This window comes from Podarcis bocagei (assembly GCF_964188305.1).
Source record: "Podarcis bocagei genome assembly, chromosome: 1".
NCBI lineage: Eukaryota > Metazoa > Chordata > Lepidosauria > Squamata > Lacertidae > Podarcis > Podarcis bocagei.
Window position 1 is genome coordinate 42,448,531 of NC_138125.1, and position 23,199 is coordinate 42,471,729.

Here is a 23,199-nt window from a genome sequence, read left to right on the forward strand (position 1 = left end):
AATTCCGGAATTCCGGCTTTGGCAGCGAGTTGGGCTAGGAGACTTTTCTGGTTCCTTCCAACTCAATGACACTACAGTGGTACCTCGGGTTAAGAACTTAATTCGTTCCGGAGGTCCGTTCTTAACCTGAAAATGTTCTTAACCTGAAGCACCACTTTAGCTAATGGGGCCTCCTGCTGCCGCTGTGCCGCTGGAGCATGATTTCTGTTCTCATCTTGAAGCAAAGTTCTTAACCTGAGGTAATATTTCTGGGTTAGCGGAGTCTGTAACCTGATGCGTATGTAACCTGAAGCGTCTGTAACCCGAGGTACCACTGTATATGTATTGATAACACTTAGACTAATAGAATCATAGAATTGTAGGCTCAAGTCCTAAGTATAATTACTAGGAAGTAAGGCCAACTGAACACAACTGAGCCATATTTATGAAGAAGTATGTGCAGGATTGTACTATGGTTCCAGTTCTGTGCATGCTTTCCTGGGAGGAACCCGTTTGAACATACATGGACACCTAGGATTTCACTGTAAATCTCCTCAAAGCAATTTTTTTGTTTCAATATTGGAAAATGTCAGAGACGATTTTCTTGTTGAATTATAAACACACACAAACACAATTCCTTCAAAATATCAACCACAAGTCATAAACTTACGTTTTGGGTCCCCCCGCCCCCGGCATGAGGGTGACATAAATCTCACAGAAAATCCTGGCACAGCACTGGAAAAATTCCTGTTGGCATGTGCCAAGCTTTGTAATCAGTGTAAAGCTACAGATGGGAGTGTGCGATACACCAGCCTTCCCACCTGCTGCTGCCTCTTGCTGGTTGTGTGTGTGTGTGTGTGTGGAGAACATACTGCTTTAATCCAGATATTTCCTTTGGGCAATGTTCCTCTTTTTTCTTCAGCTCACCTCTGTTCAATTCACAAAGAATTACACTCCCTGACCCATAAAGTGTGATATTTGTCCTGCTTTAGTACTAGCGTTTTCAACTGTGATTGGGGGGGAAAGAAGAGAAGGTGGCAAAATACAAGAAGGGTTTTATTGAAGAGTATTTTCCTGATGTCTGTTCTCGTTGCTGCTGACATCAGTGGAAAGTGCGTGCTTAGCGCTGAGGACTTAGCTCAGGCTGCTACTTTAAAAGTTTATTAATACCTGTGCCACAGAATCATATACAAATACATATCTGTGTGATGTACAAAATCCTTTAAAACCAAAGCATCATAACAATAAAACAAAATCAAAGTACATTGAAGAAGTTCAAGAGATACCCTTCACACAATCCTTTCATGGGACTGTGTATGTGTGGAGGGGGCAGGGCAATGCCCACTGGCTCCGCCCCAGTGACATTCATCCCACTGGCCCATCCATTGTCTGTACATTGAGTGGGACACCTTCAAAGGGACACCTATGTGCACACAGCAGTATGGGAACACAACGTTGCATTTGGCCAGATGACTTCAATCACAACTGTACACACATGGGTATTCCTCTGCCAGTTAGGTCAGTGGGTGCATTCTTTCCCCTTCCATGTGTTTAGGGTATATGTTAAGGAATGCATGAAGAGGGCTCAGGCCTCAAACCACTTAGGGTCAAATCCAGCACTTGATTTTGGCCCAGAAGCAACTTGGTAACCCATGAAGTTGGCATGAGATTGGCTTAGTATGATCCAAACTCTTGACCCAAAGCAGAATGCTCAGTCACATTCTTGGCTACATTTTCCCTGATTCCTTTATCTCAATGTAATTCTTAAGGAAACCCATAAGACTTAATTGTCGGGTTTTCTGTTTTCAGTGATTTTCTGGCGGGCAATTTTTCTTTAACTCTGCATGGCTCCGTTTCCAGTTCTGCAAAATGGTTCTCAAAGAGGCAGATATGTAATCAATTAATTTATATTTATAGCCTGTCTTGTCCTTAGGTGTGTGGGGGAACATTTCAATTTATTGAGTTGCTGGAGGTGCTTAAATTGTAATCTGTCCCAGTCCCTAAGGACCAGTCTGTGCTGAAGTCTTACCATGCTTCTGAATGTGGTACAGAATTTGCTGTGCTGTTCCCAAGCATTCTGTAGGGACAAGTGGCTACGCAGAGAACTTCCTGACAAATAGTGCCTCAGCGGTTCAAGGACTTGGTGTGTGGTAGCCACCAAGATAAGAATGTCTCTGGTGCACTTAAAAACACACACACTACCAGCATTGTTTACTTAAAATATTGGACTAGGACTCTGGGGAGGAGATAGTGACTTACAGTCTGAGCTGAATCAGATTTTCTGAGGAGTAATTAGCCTTGATTTGAGGTGAAGTTTCTTCCTAGTAACCATGCCTGAGGATGGGACTCGAGGATCCAAGCTGGTGCCTGTGTGAAATGCTCATTATTTGCACAAGTACTGAGGATCCAAAATAGAATGATCATGTTCTGCTTACATTTTACCATGTTTCAGGTGAAAACTTTTTCCTGAGCTCAGTGTGTGGCTGCTTCTGGGAAATGGCAGCATAATTAACAAGTACCCATAGTTCCTTCACACAGTCAGTGCCAACAAGAATTGCTGCTGCTTATGCAGAAAGGCAGTAAATAATTTTCACATGCTTAAAACGGGCTGTTAAAACCATCACCCTGCGTTGCCGATAGTCATTATTCCCATCCTTTGAAACGCTCATCGATAGGGGAAGAGCTGCTGATTGTGATACTTTCCTTAAATTAAAGAGAGAGAGAGAGAAAAGTGAAGATACTAATCTGGCAAAATGGGAGCGAGCGTGTTGCTTTCATTAATTTCCCTATTACAGTGCTGTTGAGAGATAATTTCAAGGGGGTGGGGGGAGACCCTTAATGATGCATGCAGTGCTTCCCGCATTGCTTTCACAATAGGTTTCTCCCTGGAGGGGGGGGTAGTCTAGAAGGGGGGGGGCGGTTAGCTTGCTGTGGAATTGGGAAGACGGCTCCGTTGGTTCTGGCAGTGAGGGGGTTGACTGACAGTCTGCAGTGCAGTGGAGTTAGCTGGGCTCCCTATATGGCTATGGATTAGCTATATGCTAATACAGATAGGGAAAAGGAGCTGTGCTGAGCCCAGCGAGCTGCTACCAGTGTAGGCAATCAGAGGCTGAGCAGAGCTGCTTCCTCCAGAGCCATGGCTGAAGGGGGCGAAGCAGGGGAAGATGAAATACAGTTCCTACGAACTGTAAGTATCTGTTGTTTTTTTCTAGGTCAGGAACCGGGTTCTTTTTCTTTGTCTCCTTGACTGTGCCTGCTTGTATTTCATTACAGAATAACATTTCCCCCCTCTGTCTTTCTCCCTCTCTCTGCTTGTGCGTGGTTACCCAGGAACGAATGTTTGGGAGAACGGGAAATAATGCAAGGATGCGTACAGGCTGTACCAGACAAGCATTGGACGTTCTCAGTGCCATCTCCCTTTAAAGCTGCTTATTAGCCATCTCCGTCCGAGTTTGGTACCGAAAGGGAGTTGTTTGCTCTGGTGATTCCCTGTGTCTGAAGCATCCTTGTTAACTTTGTGATTGGGTTTCTTAATGCTGCATGCCAGATACCTGACCTCTGAAACTTCTCTCTAGGTTACTCCTCAGTGACAATTAAAAGAAGCTTTGCGGGGAATAGAGGATCAAAATCGCAAGCAAACCCCGATGAGGGGTCTCTGAGACCTCTGCAATCCTTCCTCCCCTTTATAGCAAATATACAGACATGCGGGATGTGTTTGCATGAATGGATGTGCTTCAGAGGTAAACCTGAAATATTTTTCTGTGCTTCAAACAGAGGTTTAGTTTAAATGGATGTAGCGCTTCCTCTTGCCAGGGGTGTCAACCAGTGAAATAATAACTTGCCCCTCTTATAAATGCTCCATAAAGAGCTTTCACAACATTCTTCCATAAGGTTTCGGAGGGGTGATCTTTTCTGTTTTTGAAGTGACTCTGATTCACACATTAATTGGTCTGAGGTGTGGGACATCCTTTCATTGAGTAATTCTGTATGTTGACGCGGGTTGGAGTTGCTTGAGGAGCAGCCCTTCAAAATACATTTAGTTCCTGCCGCCCTTTCACCATTTCTCTGCTTCCTTGCAAAAAACTGTGCCAGCAACAGACTCTCCGCAGTTTCTAGTCCAACTTTTTTTAAAAGGTGGATTTCCAAAATGGGTAAGCTGGCTATCTGTAATAAGCCCATGCTGTTGCCAGTTGGGCAGGGGCGCAGAGCATGGGGAATATGAGAAAAGGTGTCTTTTGCAGCTCCTGAAAAATGCTAGTTGTGTCAAAGTGTCATTGACACTTCCTTCCTTCTGAAAACCTCATGATGGAAGATGTAATTACAGGGAAGACTAATTTTATTCCGTTACATCTTCTGCTGCTTATGTTATGGGACAACTGCATATCCACACAATGAAGCCCCTAAATGTATATTTTGAACAATAGATGTTTCCCCCCCGCAATAGCATTAGCTTTGCACCTTCCAGGCATGTCTTTGACATGACACCCAAATGGCTGTCTAAGGCGCTTTTGCTTCATATCCTCACTGAACAGCAAGGTGAAAAGCTTTCTCCTCTTCCTAGACAAATAAGGTATCTCATCTTTTCCTACATGAGGAGACTTCTGATGAGACTGCAACCTGTGTTCCTTCCTCAAAGGGATAGAAACTCTTTCTATCTTTCACTGAATTTAGTGTTTATGATTTAGGATATGGTGTAAACATACAATGATTTTTTTTTAAGGAGGCTTCTTGGCATCACAGAATAGTGCATAGAGATAGGGCTACTGTTTTTATTTGACGGTATTATTCGCTCCCCACCCCCCGGCGTGCTCATCATAAAGCACAAAATGCAGGTTTCTTCACTTTTCTAGACAACTTCCCATACAGACAGAGGTATCAGCTACTAAACCTTCCCCCGAATTCTACATTCCCTAGGGAGGAGTGTTATTTATTTCTTGCATACTACTTTGATTGTGGCCATAAATACTAAAGATTAATTACACACTTTGGTACATGAGCAGTATACTAAGGCATGTGTGCAATATGAAAGCACTTTTGCTGCTGAGTTATTGTGTTGTCTGTTAGACTCTACCAACACAAACCCTCGGTCTTAAAACAAATTTATTTGTAGGGAGGATTCCTTGAGCAGTTGTGTGTTTTCAAAAATAGTTTCTCACATGCGGCGCAACCTTAGTTTTGGGCTGGCAGATGTGATCGCATCTATTACAAAGTGACAGAAGGCAGAGTTCAGAGTTCTTATAAAGAGATGGAACTGTAAAAAATAATAAAATTTCCCAGAGTATGCCATTCAGAAAATGCGAAACACTTGCAATTTATTCCCTTGATTTTATATGAGCAAGTCCATTTTCCAAAGCAAAATCCATGTAAATGAAGTCAAGAAAGAAAATCTGATTCCTTTCCTCCCAGCGTTGCACTCCTAAATTTTTGTGAATCATTTTTTAAAGCATCTGCCTTCTGTCTTAGAAGTGGTTGCATTTTAGTGGCCAGTACAGTGGTACTTAAATTCTCTTTTTCCAAAGCTTCCTAGCTTGCATTAGAATGGTATGTTTTAGAATTCAGGAGGCTTTTTCTTTTTGTAGACATGCAAGTGTCTAGCTAGGACTTGGTTACACTTATTAAGGATTCAGATGTGGTGCTTCCTGGGCTGTTATAGTGCCAACAAAACCTGTTTACACAGGAAAGGAATTGCGGAATGTTTGATCCACATAAACTTGCTGGTTATGTTAGACAATTCACTAACATGGCTTAGTTTATGAAATTAAAATTCCAGGATTCAAGCTGGCCTGGTGGATAGCACTTCTTCTGTCCTATGCTAGCTTAGGATACGTTGCAGCATAGTCTGTCTTTCTTTAAAAAAAAATTTTTTTAAGGCTGCAAAAACTAAAAGTACCTGCAGTCCACTATAGATGTTTTAAATTAGAATGAAAGATTGTCACTTAACAGTCACATGAAAAAGTTTAGTTATACCTTAATGGGTCATCTGTGTTACGGGCCTTTGAGTCCTTTTGCTCAAGGACATCAACAGTGCCTTTCCTGGATCTGATCAAGATCAATCTATTCCAATGTTATTTGCCAATGTACACTGGATAATCTGCTAGAAATTTGTCACTAGTCTGTCCTGACTACTGTCTGCCTTCTGCACACTTCTACATTATGGCGTTGCAAGAGATTCTGGTACTTACCTTTTAGATTTCACTGACACCCATGTTTGTGTTGCTTGCACGGTCAAGTCTGCCGTTCCTTTGCCCTGAAAGTCCTTATCTCTCATCCCAAATATGTGAGCTTCTGAGTATCAAGGCGGTCTCTTAATTGTGAAAGTTTGGGGCTCTGACACTGGAAACCATAATAGCAATAATTTATATAGCACTTCAGAGTGTTCAAAGTGCTTTGTGTCAGTAATACTTACAAGTAACCCTGCAATGTAGGTCAATAATATTATCCTATTGCAGGTGGGGCATTGAGGCTGAGAGGTAACAGCTTCTTAAGACAACTAAAGGAATTTATGGCAAAGACTAGCTTGAAACTGGTTTGTAGCTGAGTCTTTAAATTGTTACACTCAAGAATTGTGGGTGGTTTGCTTAAACCTGGTGACAGATACACAAAACTGTTGGAAAACTGAGACCAATGCAGACTTTAACAGCAAGCCAGGTTCCTCTCACCTACTGCTTTGCTGAACATCTAGAATGATGAAGGGTTTCAGAAAGCTCAGAAATCTGTTCGCCATTTATGGCATTTTGTTTGGCCTAATTAAAATATTGCCTTACTATGAAGTTTGGAGTTTTTTTAAAGGAACAACGTATTTTCTCAAAACAAGTTCTGGAGCTAAGTCCTGTGCACTGATCAGTTATTGTTTACATGCCTCTCTTAGACTTACATCTTGAATGTATGTTGAAGAATTCTGATTTATTTTAGTGAAATTTACTTCGGTATAAGAGCTATCTCACACTCCCTTGGTTTCAGATGCAACACCCTAAGCAGGCCGCTGCTGACCATGTATATGCAGGGCTGTATTTGCTAGATTACGGTTAGTATGCTTACAGTTAGGGCGGCAATTGGGTCTCTGTGCTCACTTCTGCTTTTGACCACTGTGATTTTAAGGAAACGATTGGGAAATTCCAGAATGTTCATGACCAAATAGCAGAAGCTGCACAAATAAGGTATCGCTTGCTATAGTGCAGGGGCTGGAGAATTATGGGTTGCTTCCGGACTGTTGGGTTTAGGATCGTATATCTGTCAAAACTCTTATTGCTTTTGGCCTTTTTAATTTAACACACAGTCTTTTCTGTGCCTCTTCAAAATATGAAATAGTTACATGGATCACAGAGCATGTATGTAGCACAATAAAAACAAAAACAAAGCAATGCGGCACAATTATCTTATAAGAGGATTTATTCAGGAAACAAAGTCAAAACAAGTGCAGTCAAAATTAATGTGAAATATGACAAAATAGTATTTCCAATAGGAAATATAGCTTGTATTAATCATGTTAGGTGTGTAATCTTCGGTGCCCAATATATAATCCTTGCAGGGCTATATTGTAACTGTAGGACTTTACATTCTTCACTTTTGCCCAGCGTATGAATTACAGATAGGCTGTAAATACATTTAGCATGGAAGAAAGGTGTATGTGTGTGTGAGGCTGGCATCTCTCCCCACCCCCTGCCGACCTGGTTTCCATGTCTATAACAACAAGCAAAAGTTCGGCAGGCAAAGCTTTTTCCAGCATGCAGATGCACTGCTTTGAAAAACATCGCCTGCTAATTTTCTGTTCATTATGTTGCTGTTAAACATATGGGTCTTGCACAGGAAAGAAGGAGGGACATGGTCAAGATAAATAAGAGCGTGTGGCTTGTGTAAATAGTGACTAGAACTGGGGTGAAATTCTGTTCTTTTCGAGTTACAACAACTCAGGATTACGTGATGGGAAGCATGTTTAACATAAATGTTTGGCAATCCTATAGAATTGCCACAGTAAGGCAATGAACTGTGATGGAATCTGGTTTTATAAATGGTCAGATGGAAGTCTAATTTTTAGTGAAAACTTGAAGCCCAATTTCCCATATTTAGAGACAGTACATCGCTAATTTCATTGGGGATGAAGCAGAGAGGATAGATATTGTCAATTTTGTCCTACTTATTATCTTCCCAGCGGCGCCTCACTGGCCATGGTTGGAGAAAGATTTCACTTTTGAAATCCCAATAACCATTTTAGGAAACTTACCATTTGGCGGTGTGAATTGTGACCGCTGCAGTCTGAAAAGTTTGCATGAGCAGCAAAGCATACAGCAAGTGATTATGGAATTATGACCGTTCTTCCTCCAAAGAGAGATGGCGTGTTCAGCCCTCCCTTCTGCCAGTGGTTCACATTGTACTTGGCTTTCCCAGATGTGTTGCAAGCATCATTTGTACATATAGAACTTCATCAGTTTAAATAGAGAGGATAAACCTACCAGGATGAGGGTGGAAGGCTGGGGAAAGTAGAGCTACAAATCAAGGAAGCATCTGAAAAGCCTTGCCCTTTACAGATGCAGTAGTTCAGCAAAGAAAAAGAATACACACAGAAACGCAACAGCAAGGAAACAGACCTACACAGGGTGGCATAGGGATTTCCAAAGCAGCCCTTCTGTTAACACATGCAAACGACAGGAAAGTGGGGGTCAGCAAAAAAAAAAGTCCCCATACCTATAATGCATGTATTTTATAAATAAGCCCAAACCCCCAAATAGCAGCAATAGGGTAGCGGGGGGTAAAGAGCAATTCTGTTGCATCTTCATTAGTTTTGAAGGTGAGAAGTTTGCAAGCTCTTCCCTTATTTTATATCTTATCGCTCAGTTAGGAAGGGTAGTTCCAGCTCAGGGTACTAGGAAACGCAATAGCGTCAATTGTCAGCACCCAGGAGGCAAATTGTGGCTTCCATTGGGGGTAATGGCACATTTCACTTTTGCACTGTAGACCACCTTAGCAACCCCCTCCTTTGAAACAAGATTTAGGACAGACACACCCAGAAAATTTATAGCCTACTACTCTGAAGGCAGTCTTTTGTAGGGAGATGGGTGCTGCATAGGTTTCTGGAACTAGCACAACGAAGAGGAAATAAGGAACTTTCTGGCTACAGTGTCAGTCACACCTGACCTCAAACACTAGCAGACATACCAGGACTGTCTCGGCTTCTGTCTTGCATCCCTCATTAGCCCTGGGAGAGATGGACTTGCATAGAACGTATGCCTATGCTGTTTGTCAGTTAATGTCTGTAAACAATGTAATCTACTGAGTATCATCTCAGAAATATCTGTTGTGTAGCAACCAGCATACTGATTGTGTCTGGCTTTGCGGTGCCATGTTATCTAGCTTCTGCAATTTTCCGTTTCTAAGATCTGTGACTTAGATTCTCTTGAGAAAGTGGGCAATGTTGAATGTGCACAGTAATGTGCTGATAGTCAGCGAGAGATCATGCTATAACCTTGATGTTCCGAAAACCATGGGTGGTTGTCAGCTAGTGTTTCACATTGCTAAGTATCCTTTCACATGCTTACTCCCTTCCTAAATTTTATCGGTGTTTCCAACTGTCTCATCACAGCCAAACTTCTTTGAAAAGATTGGAGAAAAGCTGTTATTGTGTAGCCCAAGCTTTTTATCCTGCACTCTTATGTCTAGAAGTGAATTTATATCAAGGACGTTCAAATGCCACCTTGCAGATACGGATCGGTTGGCTGGGCTCATATATTTTTGTAGCAAAGGAACAGATCCACCATTCTGTTGTTAGAGGTAGGATACCTTGTGCCATCTTTTACTAAGAGTCTTTCTGTATTGTCACATTATTTACTGCACTAATTACACATGTTCCAAGGATGAAGAGTTTGGATTCCTATGAAGGTTTGTGCATCTGGTTTTGGCTTCTATGTGAAGTCAGTATTCATTATCCGTAAACCAGTAAATACTCTCATTGCTCACTGAACCATCATTTTCTGAGGTCACATCCACACGATATATTTAAAGCACTCTTATGCCACTTTAATAGTTATGGCTTCCCCCAAAGAATCCTGGGAATTTGTTAACAGTGTTGAGAGTAGTCAGGAGGACCCCCCTCAGAGCTCCAGTTCCCAGATTTCTTTGCAGGATGAAGTGACTTGCAGGATAGTTAAACGCTTCTTCAGCAATTTAGGCACTGAAACTATCCTAGGTACTGAAAGTTAGACCTGCATTAGTTTCCTTATGGAAAACAAGTCTCTCATGAATTTGAATAAAAACGTAATTTCTCAAAGTTGAGCTTCAGAATAATGTTCAATTGTTTTTGTTTTAGGGGAAGTGTTCAATGATTCCTAGCAATTTCTGTCATTCACTAGAGAGAAATGTTTTGAGAAAACATTTCATCATAAATTGTTCTTAATAGAGGTGTTATCATCCTTTGGTTATGAATTTAGAGAGGTTTGTGTTAACTGTTGCTATGTTGCTATGAAATCATTTTGCTGATTTTCTTTTTCCCCCCAAATCATATTTTACAAAAATAGCCTGTGGCATTTCATTTCACAACAGTAGCCCAGTTAAATATAATTGACTTGTGAATCATGCTGTGTAAAAAGCAAAGTTGTCTCCAAATGGCCCTTTGGAAAACTTTACAAAATCACTAGCCTTAAAATAGAAATAGTTTATAAATGTATAAATAGTAAATAGGTTTATAATTCTATAAATCATGCTAATAATGGCTTTATTTAAATTTTCTTACAAATTTGACACATCAGAATTCCAGCATTGGCACTGAGACTTTCAGACAATGTTTGGTTGGTAGCAGATTGTAAATAATGTTGGTTTTAACTGGATATTGTATTGAGGAACAGTTCCAGATAGCAGTAAATAGATAATAAAAGGCAATGCAAATACTGTTTGACTGGAATACAAAGTATCATGCCTTGAGCGGTGATATAAAAGATGCCTGTGGCCAAATAACTTCAACCCCCCAAGAACTGAGCAACCTTCCTTAAATTCATTGCCTGTAGTGCTTTAGTCTGTGTAGTGGAATGTATACAAAAACATGAAGACAATTACTAAATGGTATATGTTCTACACATCTCATTAATGTCAATTTCTTCCACTAAGGAACAGACTTTTAAAGCCATCTGATAAGCCTCAGTATCTGTTTTCATAGGTGCAAACAAATATTCTTAGCTAGGCGCAAAGGAGGAAGCTGTCTAGTACTAAGTCAGATCATTGTTCCATTGGCTCTTTTGTCTGCCTTGATTGGCAGAGGCTCTCCTGGGTTTTAGGGATGAGACTGTCCCCGCTCTACCTGGAGAATCTGGGTCCTTTCGCATGCAAAAGGTGTACTGAACTACTCGTTGACAGTTATACAGCACAAGTAATGTTGAAGGTCTGTAGCACCAAATATATTATCTATAGTAGTACAGAATATAGTTTTGGCTCAGTAAGCTGAGTGCTAAGAGTGATACTCCATCGTACCTCTATGGCTGGATTCATGCATACACTCAACAGTATGGTGGCAACTTGCAGAAAGTCTTTTTGCTCTCTCCAGAGCTTCTTTTTGGTGTCCCCTTTTTGGTGGTTTGTGAGCACATAGTTAAAATGGTTGGAACCTTGCTATGAGCTGCTTCCGTTGCTACAAGGAGACGTTTCTTAACTGCTGTATTCTACAACCATTGTGCTGTAAAATACGTGTGTGATTCAGATCTAATATTCAAATCCAGTGAGTTACTATGAATCAGTGGCGTAGCGTGGGTTGTCAGCACCCGGGGCAAGGCAAGTAATTTGCGCCCCCTAACCCGTGGATTTGCGCCCCCTAACCCTAACCCCCAGATGTTGCGCCCGGTGCGGCTGGGCCCCCCTGCACCCCCCACGCTACGCCACTGCTATGAATTGGGTATTTCTGTTGCTGGGATAGTGACTGCGTGATCCCTCCCCATGTTTTCCACACAACTCCTGTTTGAAACATGTTAGACTACTGTGATTTACATCTTTGTTTCAATGCCTCTTCATCAGTAATGTTTGTATGTTAGTGTAAATATCCCCATTAGTACTGCAGTATTCATGCATTGCAGAAGCTTGGACCAGATGACCCTCTATGATTCAATGATTCTGGTACCTCCAGCACCTAAAGTTCTACATCAGTAGTAGCTGAGAATTCTGGCCCAAGGTGGTGCTTAAGGTACTTCTTTATAATGACAGAGACACATCTGCTAGTCTGATGGTATACAGTGGTACCTCGGGTTACATACGCTTCAGGTTACAGACTCCGCTAACCAAGAAATAGTGCTTCAGGTTAAGGACTTTCCTTCAGGATGAGAACAGAAATCGTGCTCCAGCGGCATAGCACGGAAGATTTGTCACCAATGCAGCTAGGAACATGTTAGCAGGGAAAGCAATCAATCAATCAATCAATCAATCAATCAATCAATGTTTATTACAGCAAACAGCCAGCATAGGAGGGAAAGCTTTCCATCAGAGGGACTTTGAAGAGGAAGATGAGGATGAGCAGGTCACCAAGGAGGTCTGGCTAAAACTACAGGAGGTCCAATGGAGTGAGTTCTGCCACTCGGCTTGTGGGGAAGAAGCTACAAGAAGAAATAACCCTGGCAGATGCCCTTTTAAGATAAAGACTGGTGCAATGGTGGACATGAAGAAATTGAAAGAACCACAAGATCAGTGAAGAGGAGGACTGTAACCTTGTAAGTCCTTTTTCTGCAGAGACCAACATGAGAGGTGAATACAGTGGTACCTCTGGTTATGTACTTAATTCGTTCCAGAGGTCTGTTCTTAACCTGAAACTGTTCTTAACCTGAAGCACCACTTTAGCTAATGGGGCCTCCCACTGCTGACGCGCCACCGCCACACAATTTCTGTTCTCAGCCGGAAGCAAAGTTCTTAACCCGAGGTACTATTTCTGGGTTAGCAGAGTCTGTAACCTGAAGTGTATGTAACCCGAGGCACCACTGTATGCTGATATGATAAACTCCATTGAAATAAAGCTGAAGAAATGGAAGGGAATTGTGGAAAATGAGGAGCAGGAAGTAAAGCAGAAGAATGCAGAGCATAGTCTGTACAAGCTGCCTGAGAGCATCCGGGTTTCTTTGGCCAAGAAGACAGAAGAGGTGCTGTCCAATAAGATGCTGAGCAGCATATCAGAGGCTCAGAATTGAAGCCAAGATCAAAAACATCTTCTTTACTGAGAAGGCCAAAGTGAGGTTGCTGGCTGAGCAGCAGAACAAAGAGAAAAATAGGAAAACTTCCTATGTCCCAACGAACATGCCTGTCAACTATGTCCAGCACAACAGATTTTATCTTGGAAAGTGGAATTCACTGGTATGGAGAAACAAAGAGAAACCCAAAGCCAGTCAGCTGATGGTGGGAGATACTGAGAAGCCAGAAGTTGTGAGATCCTCACCTAACTGCAAACACCCCCAAATGAGAAAGCAATTGATGACTATCTCTATGAGTTCAAGAAGATAAACTGGCAGTACTGAAGCTGGATTCCTGATCACAAAAAATCCTCTTCAGATGTTCAGAGCAAATGCACAGGGAAATTTGAGAAGGGGAAGTTTCACTTAGAATTGTCCTTGTGACCAGGAACTCTTTTTGTAAACCACTCAGAGGGGATTAAAAAAAGAAAATCAAGCTGTGTATAATTTTTATTAAATATTTCACAACATTCACAGAGCGACTATGATACAGATAAAAAGCTTAAGTCAAAGCACAGAGTATGGGAAACACACAAGATGAATTTGACCTAATAGGCATTACTGAAACCTGGTGGGATGAGACTTATGACTGGAATATAGAAATAGAGGGGTGCAACTTATTCCAAAGGAGTAGAATGAACAGGAAGGGAGCAGCATTATATGTAAATAATGTGTACGTTTGTGAAGGGATTCATGACCTGGAACATGGAAAGCAGATTGAGAGTATATGGGTAAAAATGAATGGAGAGGAAAACAACAATGAGTTTACTGCTATAGACCTCCAGGCCAGACTGAAGACCTGGAAGATGCCTTTCTTGAGCAGAATACCAAACACTCAAAAATGGTCATAATAGTCACAGGAGACTTCAGTTATCCCCGATATCTGTTGGAAATCAAGCTCTGCCAAGAATGTAAGGTCCAACAAGTTCCTCAGTTGCCTCACTGACAATTTCATTTCCTAGAAGGTAGAAAAAGCAACAAGGGTCTATAACCAGATCTATATTGGATCTGGTTCTCACCAACAGGAACAAACTTATTGACATAGTGGAAGTACTTGGAATGTGGGAGGAAGTGATCATGTCCCCTGGATTTCATGATACAGAGACAAGGGAAAGCTGAGTGTAGCCGGACATGCATTCTGTACTTTAAGAAGGCTGATTTCAAAAAGTTTGAGGAACTACTGGGCATGGAAGAAAAGGGAAATCACAAAGGAAGAGTATACACAAGTAGCCAACAGTTGCAGATCAGACAGATCAAAGCTCAGAATGAACTCAGGCTTACACAAGCCAACTTTAAACCATCGTTTATGAAGTTTTAGGTTTAGATGAACCAATAAACCACACTTAGTTAAAAACTGAACTGCCAAAGATGCTGATCTCCTCACATCTGGGCCACAGGGGTAGAGGGCTCATGAATATAAAACTTAGCGTTGTTTCCTTCTCTCTTTATTCTGCTAGTAGAGTATTTGGCCATCACTTTGGAAGTTTTGCTTCTAGTTAGTTGGAAACAAACAGCTACAATGTTAATATTTAGATAAATGTGTTAATTTATAATTAAGACAAGCTGATGCCTTTATAATGAATTACCTTAACGAAAGCAAATATCAAAGCCCACCCCTTTTAAACCGACCATTTCCCAAAACAATTTTCATTTTTTTAGTCAGTATATGACAGCAAGTTCAATAATGTATTCCATGCTGTCAATTCCCTCAGTGAAGAGCAGCTTTCTCTCAGGCTGTCAGGGGGAAATGTCAGCGTCCTGAAAAGCTATAGCTAAGTACACGAGACAGAAAACTTTAATGTAGGCAAAAACAGAAACTTCAAAGTAGGCTTAAACTGGTTTACGTGAAAGTTAAATCATTCTCTTCTTCACGTAGTCTAGGAATACTGCAGAACCAGTTAGCATGATGATCTTCAGCATCCTATCTAGAAAATAAAATTAAAAAAATCTGTGGGAAACTCTCAGACCCAAGAAAGTACCTATAACATTACTAGTTTAGATGCCTCAATATCTGGTGCAATGAAGATTAGCTGAGGAAGCAGGACTAACCCAAGCAGTCATCACTAGAAATATTACAGTAGATTTTCATGGTCATTACACAGGAAGATTGGTAATTGAATTGATTTAATTTTCAATTTTCCTCTGGAAGGGTAAATCGGTCTTGCATTAATTAATAGGTTAGGATATTCTTATTTTCAGCTGCCATCCCAAGTTAAGCAAATAAAGGGTAGCTTGGAATGATCAAAAGTACAGTTGGTTCTGAACCAATTGGTGTGGGGACACTTGAAGCAAACAATGCCACTCTTATGAAATGAGAATCTTTTGTAGTTCATATGTAGGTAAACCAAGACCTTGACTAAGGCAAATATTGTTACAATAATTGTTTTGAACATCATACAGAAAGTGACTCAGTATTTTACAGAGGACTCTGTAATAATTGCACAATAGTTCTGGGAACCAATGTTGGTGAGGCAAACTCACCTTAAAAACCTCCATTTAAACTGATTATGAAACAGCTGAACTGCAATATATTAAGAGTTTCAATGCTATCGCTTGTGGAGTGAACCAAGGCGAAGATTCTTTTAGCACATTATATGTGTGAATTGGCCTACCAATGCGAAGATGTCTGTGTCATAAAAATTGGTTTTGTGAATTACCACTGTTTATGTAATAATCACTATTTGTACTTTTCTACCTTCCATTTACCTTTAACTTTTTATAGTCCCCCTTCCCTAGCCATGTGTATATGTGTCTGTGACCCAGGATAAAATTTCATGCATCTTATAAAGTTGAGTGTAGTCCATGAAAGCTTTGGCGACAGTAAATTGGTTAGTCTTTAAAGTGCCACAAAAGTCTTTGTAAATTTGGGTGCTAATGCAACGGGGATGTGGTCTAAAAGCCTGAGCCTCTTCGGCTTTCTGATCAGAAGGTTGGCGGTTTCGAATCCCCACGACGGGGTGATCTCCCGTTGCTCCGTCCCAGCTCCTGCCAACGTAGCAGTTCGAAAGCACACCAAAAAGTGCAAGTAGATAAATATGTACCACTCTGGCAGGAAGGTAAATGGTGTTTCTGTGCACTGCTCTGGTTTCACCAGAAGCGGCTTAGTCATGCTGGCCACATGACCCGGAAAAACTGTCTGCGGACAAACACCGGCTCCCTTGGCCTGTAAAGCGAGATGAGCACCGCAACCCCAGAGTCGTCTGCAACTGGACTTAACTGTCAGGGGTCCTTTTCCTTTACCCTTTAATGCAACACTAATACCAAACAGGTATCCTACAGTTTTGTTCTTTTCTGAGTCTGACCCAGCAATGAAGCTGTGCTGCAAACCACTAAGACCATGAACAGAAGGGAAGGGAAGAAGGAGAAATGTGGGAAAGAGGAGGGATGGTACAATTATTGTCTCCACACATTCCTATAGTTCAGATGTTTCCCAACACTTGGGACACATTTAGGGTTTTGAGGAAGTGCCATGGGTGCCAGTCACAACATGGCAGCCAAGGTGCGTGTGGCATAATACAAAATGACTGTCACATCTGAAATAGCACATCTGGTTTTCACTAGCAGAACTGCTTGGTTGAATCTGGTCCAGAGACCTTTTGAAGGTGCCGTGGAAGGCTCCTTGTCATAGGTTATTTGTAGACACCCATGTAATTTATTAGCTTTGTTGAGTCTCTAGCTTAGAACTCTTGCTGTCACTTTCACATCTTCAACTGACTGCTCAAATCTACCTGTGGCCCTTCCATCTGTGGCCATTGCCCCACTATCCTCTCCTCCCTTTTGCCCTGTATAATTGATGCCACAGTAGCTCGCCGTCTTTCGACTTGCAATATCATGTCGCTGTTGCTCCTCAATGGTAATAAATTATGTCAGCAGGCACAGAGGTATATTTAGAATAGCTTGCAATATTTTAATTTAAGGCAATATGGTTTCATACTCATATATAAAGAAAGTGATTGCCTAATATCATCAGCAATCAGCAGAGAATATGATTCTGAAACTTGGGAGTTAAATATTATAAGAGCAATTCAGAAGAATAAAATGATGCTAAGACCTGCTGCAAATTACATATCAGAGGATATGACAAAGCATTTCCACAAGATCCATGGCCTCATTTTTTTCTATTTTTGTCTACTCAAAGCTGACATTTTCTTAGAAACCAAAATGTTTCAAGTCAGATCTTATGTACAAATAAACAAGTAGATGTTGACCTCATGCTGCCTATGACAGGAATGAAAATGGATTCAAAGGAGCAGTAATGAAATGAGAGAGCCTTGCCATTTATGTTAATGCCTCAAAAGTCCTTCATTCCTTAACATTTGAAATATACCAAGTGTGCTGCTTAATCCCTATGGCTAGCTAACGGCTTGCTTGAAAAGTACTGTTGGAAAGAGAGTACATTTCCAGCAATGACATTCAACACAGTTTAACTACGTTAATGAACACACATTTGATTAAACATGTTGAAAGAGAATATTTAAATAGAATTCGGTACAAGGAAAGTGTAACTAGGGAAAGGGAGAGCATATTCTACACAGCCACAAAACATGTATCTGATGGCAAAAAGGGCTCTGATTTGAAGGAGACAAGAAACTGCTAGGAAAATGAATACAGTTTTAGCACACAGTCATACTTTAGTATCTACTTTGCTCTGATCTTCAAATTGGTATGAATCCACACCAACGAAACCTGTGCTTCCGGGGTCTTAATACAAATGTTGGACGCTCAATAGTGGTTCATACATCTAAACATTTTGGAACAGCACATCAACTCATATAGCTCCAGAAGATATTTTTTTCTTTTTCAGACTATTCTCCCTCTGCAAAAGGAATCTGAATGGACCTATACATGGCTCATTGGCTGCTGAGCTAACTATGGAATTTGGATTATTTTGAAAGAGAATTGGACAAATTAGTGGCGGATCAGGTTGTCAGTGGCCACTAGGCATGATGGCCATGTACTGTCTCCAGTGTTGGAGCCAGTATGCCTCTTAATATCAGTTTCTGAGGTTTACAAGTGAGGAGAGTGCTGGTGTGCTTATGTTCTGCTTGTGGGTTTCCCATTGGACATATGGAAGGCCTGTGAAAAAAGGATGCTGGACTAAATGGGCCTTTGGTCTGAACCAACAGGGCTCTGCTTCTCATTATTATTGTTATTAATTTTATTTATTTGCCTGCTCTTCAACTTAGGCTCCCAGGGCATGTCACAGTAATTTATGAATACAATATCCGAAACATTTAAAAAAACAAATTGCACATATTGTTGTATGTTCTTACAGAGTCTTGGGGGTGACACAACTATTATTTAGAATGAAGGGCAAGAGGTGGGGGTGGAGTGCACCGAATTTTGGCGTTGCACAGGGCAGTGATGAAATCTGAGACCCCAAGGTCTGTCACGGGTCAGCTGGAACCAGTCAGAATTAAGACTCCAGGAAAAGAATAAATAACCACTTCTTCCATCTCCCCATCAATTCAGATAAACAAAAAATGCTGGTACTTGGCCACAGAAGCAGCAGTGTAGCCCAGCTGTCCATTAACACCAGATCAGAAGTGGCAGGGCTGGGTGTTAGCTCTTGAGGGGACATTACTTTTTGCCATTTAAAGCAGCTGCTGCATGATAGCTTCCTTAAAACCATGCGTGCTATTGGACCACATTCTTGTCCCTATGGCTTTGTAAGCCAAGAGTGAGGAATGAGCAGTCGCAGTTTAGACTCGTAAGCCAAAAAAATAAAAATAAAAATAAAAATAAAATGTATCTAAGCAAAAGGTTAGTTTTAGTCATCTAAATGGTTTATCAGGATCAGCTGCATTTTGCAAACTTGACTATCACTGCAACATCAAGGGAGCAAGAGAGGAAAATCCTTATTAGAGGCATTCCCTTCAAGGTTATTCTATAGAAAAACTGCTGGAGGGTATGTTCTTTTTATACCGAGATAAACAAACCAATGTTAGGAGTGTTTATACTGTACCTGTTGCCAAGAAGAGATGATTATTCTAGTATAGATAAAGCTTGAATTTCACACACACAAAAATTCATTACAGATCTGGAATCTTATCTTTCCAGTCAATAATAAATCAGAGCTTTGCCGGGGGGGGGGGGGGCTGTTAAAAGAACAGCAAAAAAGGGCAACCTTCTCCCTTGAGCTTTGCAGGTAAAAATTTAAGTGACCTAATAAAGCCTGCAACTGGCACAGTATCATTTATTTGGCTGCCCAGGAGCCTCCCTACAAGTGCTTTAAAATGCTGTAATTTTTCCTGTGGGAGTCTTGCCTCCATGGAAACATAATCCAGCTCGACTTCAAGCATTTTTCTCACTGCACAAGAACCCACCCACTTACCTGATTTTAATGGTGCCAGTTACTTTTGGAACAAATGTATTGTTGACTAATACACTTATTTGATCCAGAGGTTTTATTTGCTTTGGCTTTCCATGACTGTTTTTGAATCACATTTTCATATTTCTTGATCTGGCACAGGGGAGTTTAATGAGGACCAAACGAAGATCAGCAGTCAGATTGCATCCATCATCCTTTGACTGGTGTATTACTAAGCAGAGTAAATTGTAATGATGGCATTGCATCTAATAAAGATGTGCAAGCCTGGCATTTGAGAAGATGGAAATACAGTTGTAAAGTGGACAATTAAAACTGTATGCACAGAGGACTCTTCTTCGTGAATTCAGATGCCCTGTTTTTGAATGCATTGAGAAGAGCCAACCACAAATACACACTGAAGGTTTTTTTAAGATAATACAATGAGTAAGCACATGTCAGAGGCAGTGCCACCTCCACACACACACACACACACACACACACATGCACATTTCTTGGGCTGGGACCAGAGATCCCATGAGCGTGTTGTTCATAAGATCATCCCATTCACAGAAGGGCATGAGGTTATTTTTGCTGATTCCCCTTGTGGTCCCTTTACCCAACCCCAAATCTTCTTTAGAGAGTTGGGGGCTCTTCAGAACAACATGGGAAATGGCATAGAGGCCATAGGGGGAATTGGCAAAAATAGCTTCCATCCTCCATCCAGCAAGATTCTGCTTGATCAAACACACCTCCACAACTGAAGTAGCCTATGGATCCAAGCCATCTTATGCATGTTTAAAATGTCTGAGAATAGCCTGGGTCACAAATAAATTCTGGGCTTGGAACCGGTCCAGATTCTACTACTATAAATCTTCATTCCTGTCCACACAGCCCTCATGTGACATGTAACAACTCCCTCCCTATGTATATGTGTTGCTGAAAGCCAAAAAGCAACTGTGGCTTGGGAAGAGACTCAGAGTAGGCCTATTGGGTAAGTGAAAAACCCTTTGTGTTCCCATTGAAAGGCTCTGTGGGGCATGCATCATTGGGAGTGGTCAGTCTGTCATTTATGGTGTTTGATTCAACCCTTAGATTAGAAGCATGCATCCTATGTTATTTGAACAGGATTGGTAAAGCATTCACTATAATAACATATGTACCGTATTTTTCACCCCATAGGGCGCACCGGCCCATAGGACGCACCTAGTTGTTTTTTTTTTTTGGGGGGGGGAAATAAAGAAAAAAAATTTATTCCCCCCCAGGCGTGGGGCTGGGGCGGGGAAAGCCCGAGCTTCCCCCAACCCCATCCCCCAGAACAGGCTGCTCTCCGCAAGCCGTGGGAGGGCTCCCGTGGCTTGCGCAGAGCTACCTGAAGCCAGGGCGCGACTGCTCAGTGCGCCCGGGCTTCGGGAAAGAGGCAGCTCTGTGCAAGCCGTGGGAGGGCTCCCGCGGCTTGTGGAGAGCTACCCAAACCTGGGGCGCAACTGCTCAGCGTGCCCGGGCTTCGGGAAAGAGGCAGCTCTGAGCAAGCCGTGGGAGCCCCGTGGGAACTCCCGCAGGCTCACAAGGCTTGCAGATAGCTTCCTGAAGCCTGGAGAGCGAGAGGGGTCGGTGCGCACCGACCCCTCTCGCTCTCCAGGCTTCAGTGAAAGCCTGCATTCGCCCCATAGGACGCACACACTTTCCCCCTTCTTTTTTGGAGGGGAAAAAGTGCATCCTATAGGGGGAAAAATATGGTAGCTTGTATTGTACAGCTGAATTTTGTGTACATGTGCAGCAGTCAATCTCTCAGCATTCAACTCATATATGTTTGAATTGATATGAACGCTATGTGAGTTTGAGGTTGTAGTTGTCAATCGATGAGCTTTCCCTTAGATGTGCTTGTGCAAGGAAATCATGTTGACATCAGAAAAGGTTCACCACTCCAACTAGAATCTCCCTACCTCTCAAAGGGTGCTAGAACTTCTGTTGATCATATTTATATGTTCTTCTAATTTGCAATATGCTTCACTATCTTTAGTAGCCAAACGAGATCAATAGAGGCTTTTGTGCATGGAAAGTGCTTCCATGTGTACACCTAAAATGGAGACAGCCAATTTTTCATTTTAGCAGCAGGTATTTGCACCACATGGGGGGATGCTGCTTTTTTGGGTGGGAGACTTTTCAGGGGGTATGAGGAACAGCTGCCCAGAAGGGAAAATCAAGTGTGGCACTTTGGATCCCAGTCCTTGTGTCCATCTTCATAACAGCAATCTTGCATGGCGGACCTCCAGCTTATCCCATTGTAGTCTGAGGACTACTTCACAGGTTCCATGTTTATATGTTGGTCTTTGAGGGTCCCAGATCAAAGTTCAATTTCTATCTGCTTAAATCACACCACCAAAATGAAGGCTGAAGATTCAGTTGGGATCAGAGTTGGGGTGGGAAGTGTTAGATATGCAAATAATAAAATAAAATCCATGATTAGTGTGGAACATAGATTTTGATCAACTCTAAAATATTTGTGGTGGGTTTTTCTTCTTCTTGAAGGTCACATCCTACCCCTTGTTACATCATGAAAATTCACACTGATTTTATATTCTATCAGCCCTTTTCTCATTCTGCTTCCGCTGGCTGATCAATTATAACTGCTGATTTCTCTTACAATCCGAGTAATTTGAATACGGCTTGAATTTGAAGAGCTATTGAAATCTTCCATACATCTGGGCTTTATTATATTATACTTCCATAATGTAGCTATTTTAACAATTTTTTCTGAGTCATTGTAATGTTCTCTTCATATTGAAATGAGGTTGTATTGCATCAAACAGATGCCTAGCACACCACTGCTAATTATGTTTGCTTGGAAGTAAATTTTGTTGTTTTAAAACGTATCTTATCTCAGAGGAGACAGTGTGATGTAGTGGTTAGAGTGTTGAAGTAGGATTCAGGAGACCCAGATCCCAATCCCAATTTTGTCATAAAGCTCTCTGGATTATCTTGAACCAGTCACTGTATCACAGAGTTGTTGTGAGCATAAGCTGGGAGAGCGCCAGATATACCACATTGAGTTCCTTAGACAAAACAAATAATTTGAAGTAGGTATCATGGTCTCAATTTTTATTAAACCCAAATAGATAAATCTTAGTTGGTAATAATTAATGTGATAATCAATATTAAAAAAGGCAAGGGAGAGGAAGAGTAAAAATGATACATACCGGTAGGTTACCAGGACTGATCCTGGAGAGGCTGTCTGCATGGAACAGCTGTCCACTGCTATTTTTTAATAACATACTTTTTTACTTTTAAAGAAATGGAGCCAGAAATTTTTATTTCATTTAAGGTAAAAGGTATATATTCCCTTCAAAAACACAATCAGCAAATGTCCTGTCTTCAGGTGCTGGGTAGCCAGCCTCCTTGGTTTTCTGCACTTGAATTAAAGCTCAGGGAAGACATCATATGATAATTGCTGCCAATGGGGTTTTTTTTTGGATCAGGAAGCAAGAGCAACCAGGGAGGCTGCAGAGAGGTGGATAAACGTTTAATGGAAAGAAAGAGACGCCCAGCACATCAGGTGGCTAAATGTGGGGTATGTAGTTTTCTAGCTTCTCTGCAAGAAACAGAAGCTGATTTCACAGGAGATGAAAACTTTTGCAAAATTTAGTAACTAGTTTCGTCACAGCGCTAAGTCTTTGCCATACAAGGAGCAGATGTCTAGTTTTGGCATCAGTGAGTAAACACTGA

General features: G+C 41.4%; 1 protein-coding gene and 1 pseudogene across 2 annotated transcripts in view; both read left to right on the forward strand.

Annotated features, from left to right (window-relative positions):
* The first annotated feature begins 2,942 nt into the window (after positions 1–2,942).
* Positions 2,943–23,199, forward strand: part of RYR3 (ryanodine receptor 3) — a 280,012-nt gene continuing 259,755 nt past the window's right edge. The window contains exon 1 of the mRNA XM_081207175.1: positions 2,943–3,166. Coding sequence (XP_081063301.1) covers positions 3,116–3,166 — 51 coding nt within the window. The 5' untranslated portion in view covers positions 2,943–3,115. The remainder of the gene's footprint in view (positions 3,167–23,199) is intronic.
* On the forward strand, positions 4,458–13,451 carry LOC308592719 (splicing factor C9orf78 pseudogene; annotated as a pseudogene). Its single transcript has 3 exons — positions 4,458–4,549; positions 12,497–12,690; positions 12,919–13,451. The product of its transcript is annotated as a splicing factor C9orf78 pseudogene (transcript).